The sequence below is a fragment of the Mobula birostris genome, chromosome 4 (genome assembly GCF_030028105.1).
Source record: "Mobula birostris isolate sMobBir1 chromosome 4, sMobBir1.hap1, whole genome shotgun sequence".
Classification (NCBI taxonomy): Eukaryota; Metazoa; Chordata; class Chondrichthyes; order Myliobatiformes; family Myliobatidae; genus Mobula; species Mobula birostris.
Genome location: NC_092373.1, coordinates 71,417,904 through 71,424,959, shown reverse-complemented (window position 1 = coordinate 71,424,959; position 7,056 = coordinate 71,417,904). Strand labels below are relative to the sequence as shown.

The following is a 7,056-nucleotide window of genomic DNA, read 5'->3' as shown; positions in this document are numbered from 1 at the left end:
CAGCAGCCAGGATCTCCCAGAGGCCTCCATTTTAGTTTTATTTCCCATTCCCACAACGACACGACTGTCCACAGCCACCTCTACTGCCACGAGTGGCCAAATGCAGGTTAGAAACACAACACCTCATATTCCACCTGGATAGTCTCCAACCTGACAGCATGAACATCATTTCTCTTGTAATCAATCCCCTCCATCTCCCCCTCATTTGTTTTCCATCATACTGGTTACTTTCTCATCCCTTCTCTTCCCCTCCCCTGTTCTCAGGATCTGCTCATTACACCTATCATCTCCTAGCTTCTCACATATTCCCTCTCATCCTCTCACCTGAACTCACCTGTCACCTGCCAGCTTGTATTCTTCCACTTTCCTCCTCCTTTTCATTCTGACTGCTCTCCCCTCCCTTTCTAATCCTGATGAAGGGTCTGGACCTGAAATGTGACTGTTTGTTTGCCTCCATAGATGCAGCCTGACCTGCTGTGTTCCTCCAGCATCTTGAATGTGGTTCTCAAGATATCCAGCATACCTTGTATCTAAATTGATTTACTAAAAGTCTGTCTGAGAGTTTTGTGTCTAATGTCCCCATAACTTTCTAGAGATATAATTAATTTATTGATTTATTGACAAATAGGATTCAATATTTTATTAAATAGAAAGGACACGGGATTATAAATTGACAATTAAAATTGTTTTAAACCTTGATAGAATGAAAAACAATTATTTTCTGAACGTGACAAAATTTAAACAATCAATTGCCAAGAGGAAGTCAGACTGCACATGCTCAGCTTTCTGGTGGGTTGACCTCAATACGTTTGACTCGCACTCCTCATGTTCGTGCGACTTGCTTTCACATTAGGGGTCTTTTGAGCTTTATAGATTGAAGGAGATGACGCGGACCTTGGTGTACGTGCAGCGCCTTTGATCGGCATCTTAAGATAAAGCTTTCTCGTACTTAAAGTATTCCGAGCGGGGTCCTTGAGACTATGTAAGACATCTGGGTCAATTGAAGCGTTTTTAAAGATTCTGCTGTTTTCTTTAGAAGAATATAGAAGGCACATTCGACTACAGGTGAGACTGGGTGTACCTCAGCCTTGTGTCGGAAGATGAGGATCGGGTGAAACATGCAAATATAAACCGAATTACTAGGCAGTGGCAATATGCTGAAATGAAAAGGTATGATTACTGATTGGAAAAAGCTGTCAAAACTCTGACGTGGTATTGTCCAATTTCATTTCCAGCAATGAATTGTACAGATCACACGCAGGATTACTCAGACTTTTCTCATCGATTAATTTTTCTGCTGTTTACTGTGCCAACCTTCTTTGTCGGGTCAACGTTGAACGGAGCAGCTTTGTACATGATATGTTGTCATATGAAACAGCGGACTAAGCCGTTCATCTACATTGTCAATCTCGTCATCTCAGACATCCTTCTACTCTTCATTTTGCCTTTCAAGGTCTACGCCTTCTATGTCGAACACTGGACAATGGAGAAAGCGTTCTGCCGATTTCTTGAGTCTTTGTGTTTCGTGAACACTTACACCAGTATCCTGGTGATAACTCTAATCTGTGTGGATCGGTACGTAGCTGTCATGTATCCTTTCAAGGCCAGAGCCAATTTATCCCCCAGAACCATCGCAGGAATCTGTGCCGTCATCTGGATTGTCGTGTGTTTATGTACCATTCAGATCTACGCCAATAATCAGTCGGACTCCTGTTTTTACGCTCTATCTGTAGAAGTTCTGGACCTTGCTTTCGTCGCTCCACTGGAAGCATTGTTTTTGATTTGCGCACTCACAATGCTATTCTGTGCGCTTCGCATTATCCACACCCTGAAGGCTCGAACCAGTGAGAACCAGGACAGGTGGACTGATAAATGCATCAAAATCCTCCTTTCAAATATGTTCACTTTCCTGATCTGTTTCACGCCCTATCACACATTACTACTGTTATACACCTTGACTGTCAATAAATTCCTCTCAGCAAGTTACTGCGTACTCCTGCGCAGCGTCACGCATTATGCATTGTACTTGTCCAATGTCAATAGTTGCCTGGACGCGATTTACTATTTCTATGCCATCAAGGAACTGCGTCGAACTAAGCAAATCCCAGACAAGAAAATCCAGATGGATGTCTACGACACATCAGTGGGCTCTACCACCCTTCAGCAGAACTCTCAGATACATTAGTTTGCTCCGCAATGTAGCTGTACTATTTTACAGCAGCAAATACCCGGTTTTACCGCTTTTATTTAAACGAACTTGTCACCGTTGTATCTAGCCCATATATGTATAAATCCTTGTTAATCTTTTTAGTTATTCATATCACAGTCCAAATTCTTTGCCATAATTACTTAACCTTTTACCTTGTAGGAGAAAGGCTTGGTACTATCGACCAACAACAATCACATCAGCTGCACTCTCCCCTCCTTCCCAGCAGTTTTACACTTTATTCTTTCTCTAAAGTTCACCAAATTCCTCTTCAAGATATTTTTGTCGCTACAAAAAAAAAATGAGTATTTACCAGTAATCAATCCTCCAACCTCCGCGTCTTTGGGACGGGAGAGGTTGGGTCTGGGGAAGGGCGAAACCGGAGCTCCGGGAGAAACCCACGCACCCAGAGGGAGAATAGGTAAACTCGTCATTTGCTATAGAGGGCAGGATCCAGTGAGGGTGTCTGGAGCTCTAAAACAGCAGCACTGACTGTTGATCCCGGCAGTCACCCTGTAAATGAAAAATAAAAGTCTGTTTCAAATTAATTTCACGAATCAGAACGTCGGGATCAGTGTCAAGTAAATGGATAGAACCACCTGAAAAAGAATCAAAAAGGTCAAAGTAAATGTATTACCAAAGGACAGACATGCCACCACATAGAAACATAGAAAATAGGTGCAGGAGTAGGCCATTCGGCCCTTTGAGCCTGCACTGCCATTTATTATGATCATGGCTGATCATCCAACTCAGAACACCGCACCAACCTTCCCTCCATACCCTCTGATCCCCCTAGCCACAAGGGCCATATCTAACTCCCTCTTAAATATAGCCAATGAACTGGCCTCAACTGTTTCCTGTGGCAGAGAATTCCACAGATTCACCACTCTCTGTGTGAAGAAGTTTTTCCTAATCTCAGTCCTAAAAGGCTTCGCCTTTATCCTCAAACCGGGACCCTACCCTGAGATTCATTTTCTTGCAGGCATTCACAGTAAATACACAGAAACACAACAGAGTCTATGAAAAACACATACAACAGAGATGGATAAGCAACCTATATCCAAAAGACAACAAACAGTGCAAATACAAAAAAAAAGAAAGTAATAATAATAATAATGGCAATTAGGCCTTCACAGCAATATTTATGTTAATCTCCAGAAAGCGACATAACTAAACACCTTTAGGGTTATCCAAAAGTTCCCAGCAATTGAGAAATGAGCATGCTTGCCTATGCCTGTACATCAGGCTTTACCAGCTTGAGCTGAGAAAATATAAAAATACAACAAAATAATAATAAATAAATAAACAAATAAGCAATATGTATTGAGAACACAAGTTGTAGATTCCTTAATAGTGAGGCAGCGCTGGGCTGAGTGAAGTTACTTGCTGTGGTACGAGAGACTGATAGTTGAAGGGTGGAGGAAAGTCACTGTCCCGGAGCTAGTTGGTGTGGGACTTAAGGCTCCCGTACCTTCCTGTCTAACGGCAGTAGTGAAAAGAGAAACATTGATATCTAATGGCTATCAATCTGACCTGGCCCCAGATATTCACAGCTAAAGTTAGCTCAGCTAAGGATTTAATATTAACAGGTAGCCTGAAGTTTCTTGCTTAAAATTATTAACTTGTTACTTTAAATACACAAGACAATTTTTAAAGTTTCCAGTGGTGATGTGAAATATAAACCAACAAAAATAGACCACAAACCATAAACAAGAGAAAATCTGCAGATGCCGGACAAACCATAAATACACTTGCATTATGTCAGTCTTTAGGTGATCGATGTTTTTGCAATATGTACTCTGACAGCAGTGTAGACTGTTAACAAATTTAGGTGAAAATCTGATTAATTTTTTCATATTGTTAAAATGTATTTGTTTAATTTTGAATCACTGTTAATTTTTTTAACAGTTAGTAAAGTTTCTCAGTAACTGGGTAACCAGCTAGAACTGGTTAATTAAAATTAGCGACATGTCTGTACTGATACCATGGAATATGGATGATTAAACTAAATTAACATTCTTAGACAGGTACGGTGGGGCATGAGATGTGGTGAGACTGCAGTATATTACAACTGACTGAAATCACTAGAGAGATTCCATCTGCAGTGAGTGTCCACAGATCAAGAAACCTCAGCAGAGAAATGATGAACTGGAGTCCAAGGCTCAGATGCATCAGGAAGAAAAGAAATCTACTCAAGCACTTTGGTCCAGCATCCAGATGCATCCCTTAGGTAAAATACCATAATATTGGTCAGTCAGGAGAGAGGAGGAGTTGTGGCTGGCAATGGGGCAGCTTGAGGGATCCAAAGGTAGATTTGCAAGAGCACACACAAAATGCTGAAGGAACACAGAAGGGCAGGCAGCATCTAAGGGGAAAAAAAGTATAGTCAACCCTTCTGCAGAGCCTTGCACAGGTGCAATGACCATGAGCCTGTATGGGTTAAAATAGTAAGTGCAGGGTGGATCAGTAAACTGGTCATAGTGCTTTGTGGAGTGAATAGGGGTATGCTGGTAACGGGAGACAACAAGGTTAAGAAATAGATACAGGCAACCTGGTGCTAAGAGTGCTAGAATTAAGGACACCTCTCAGTATTGGAGAGATATAGCTGTTGAGATCCAAATAGGAACCACGGACATAGATAGCACAAAATAATTACTCTGAAGGAGTAAGAGCAGCTCGAGTGCAGATTGAATGTTGAACTGCATGTTCTCTGTCGTTGTTACATGTTATTTTGCATTCTGTTATTGTTTAACCTTGTTCTACCTCACTGTGTAATGATTTGATCAGTATGAACAGTATGCAAAACAAGTTTTTCACTGTATCTTGGTATGTGACAACAATAAATCAATTCCAATTTCGAACTGGAATTAATAATGGTAAGCAGTTTCAAGATCCTGGGTGTCAAGGTCTCTGAGGATCAAACCTGGGCCCAACTTATTGATACAATTGCAAAAGAAGCACGATAGTGACTAATTTTCATTAGGAGTTTGAGAAGAATTGGAATCTCACCAAAAACACTTGCAAATTTCTACATAGGCATTGTGGACTGTATACTAATTTGTTGCATTAGCATCTGGTATGGATGTGCCACAGCACAGGATCGATAAAAAACCTGCAGAAAGCTGTAAACTCAGCCAGCTCCATCATGGGCACTAGCCTCCCCAGCAATGAGGGCACATTCAAAAGGTGATGCCTCAGAAAAGGTGGCATCCATCATTAAGGACCCTATCACCCGAGCCATGCCCTTCTGTCATTGCTACCATCAAGGAGGAGATACAGGAGCCTGAAGACACACACTCAGTGTTTCAAGAATAGCTTCGTCTCCTCTGCCATCAGATTTCTGAATGGACAACAGGCCCATGAACATTACCTCACTATATTTTCCCTCTCTCTTTGCACTACGTATTTAATATATATGTACTGTAAATATTTATAGTAATTTACAGTTTTTATTATTATGTATTGCCATGCACTGCTGCCACAAAACAAGAAATTTCACAACATATGCCTGTAATATTAAACCCGATTCTGATCAGCTTCTGTAGATATGTGGAACAGGAAAAAATAAGGTTAATGTAGATCTTTTGCTGACTAAGACAGAAGTTATCATAGGGAAGAAGGAAATGGCAGAGCTATTAAACAAATAGCCTGTACCCACCTTCACTGTTGAGGACGCCAAAAAGTGTGGAAATAGTTGAGGACTACTGTATTTCAATGGTTAAGTTTGGAAACCATTGATATACTGTGATTTCTGCCAATAATGTGTAAGATTGTGAGGATGAAGCAGAGATATTAGAGGGGTTACAGGCAAGCTAAATGAATAGGGAAGAATGTACCAAATGAAATATGAGAAAATATCAGATGATCCATTTGATGAAAAAAAATAGAATGGTAGTTTATTTTTCAAATGGCAAAACTCAAAAGATGCCTGTTATGCTATGTTATGCCTAGATTTAGAGAAGATTCGTTGTTCGATTTCTGATTCTAAACATGATTTTCTAATGTTATGGGTACCCTTTCTGAGTTATTTTCATAATCTTTGAACTGTATGTAGGGCTCTCAGTATACTAGATGGACTGTTAACTGTTGATCGCTTATTACCAAAATGGCTTCTCTGAGGTGTTATAATAAAATGGCTTCTCGTAATGTTAACTGCTGAGCAAGGGGTTCTCTGTGACTGCAATGTTCGGGTTATGCAGTGTGATACTGGAAATTGTATTCATTTGTTAGCCAATGGAAGTCATGTTCTATATCTTGTATATGTGTGCTGAGTCGAGGAGCGTGGGCTTTTTCGGGAGGCGAGCAGAGAGGGCGGACGTGTGAGGAACGGACAGCAGTTCCCGGGCCGTGGACACCAGACCTCAGGGGATTGGAGGGTGGCCGGAGTCTCGGAAGGACGTTGTGGATGGAATCAGAGGCGTGAGCTCCAACGTATTAAAATATTATGTGCACAAGACCGATAAGTTACTTACTTGTAGTTGCCTTTTCTTGTAGTTGTTTCTGCTAACCCATCACCAAAAATTTGCTATAAAGTATAACTCTTTACTCGCACTTTGTATATTGTTTCATATTTGTGTCGTGGCTGATTATTGGGCGACTCACACCTTATCCATGCCAAAGCAATTGCACTGTTTGGCGGGGTTGACGGCTATTCACCCTGGGCAACGGTGGGGGGGGGGTCAGTGGGGCAAAGACCCTTACATGTTATTAAAGTATGGATCTGAGCCATTATTATTATAATATTATATGGTAAGGTATCTTTTTTCTTCTCTCTTTTTTTTTACCAACCAGCTCATTTTGGTAGTGGGGGTAGATTTTTTTTAATACAATAAAATTACTTTATTGTATTT

The 7,056-nt window shown here is 40.8% G+C and overlaps 1 protein-coding gene across 1 annotated transcript; it reads left to right on the top strand.

Annotated features, from left to right (window-relative positions):
• The first annotated feature begins 793 nt into the window (after window positions 1-793).
• LOC140196394 (G-protein coupled receptor 35-like) lies at window positions 794-6,715 on the top strand. Its single transcript, XM_072255518.1, has 2 exons — window positions 794-1,065; window positions 1,236-6,715. The coding sequence occupies exon 2, from the start codon at window positions 1,238-1,240 to the stop codon at window positions 2,183-2,185; it is 948 nt and encodes a 315-aa protein (XP_072111619.1). The 5' UTR covers window positions 794-1,065; window positions 1,236-1,237; the 3' UTR covers window positions 2,186-6,715.
• The last annotated feature ends 341 nt before the right edge of the window (window positions 6,716-7,056 follow it).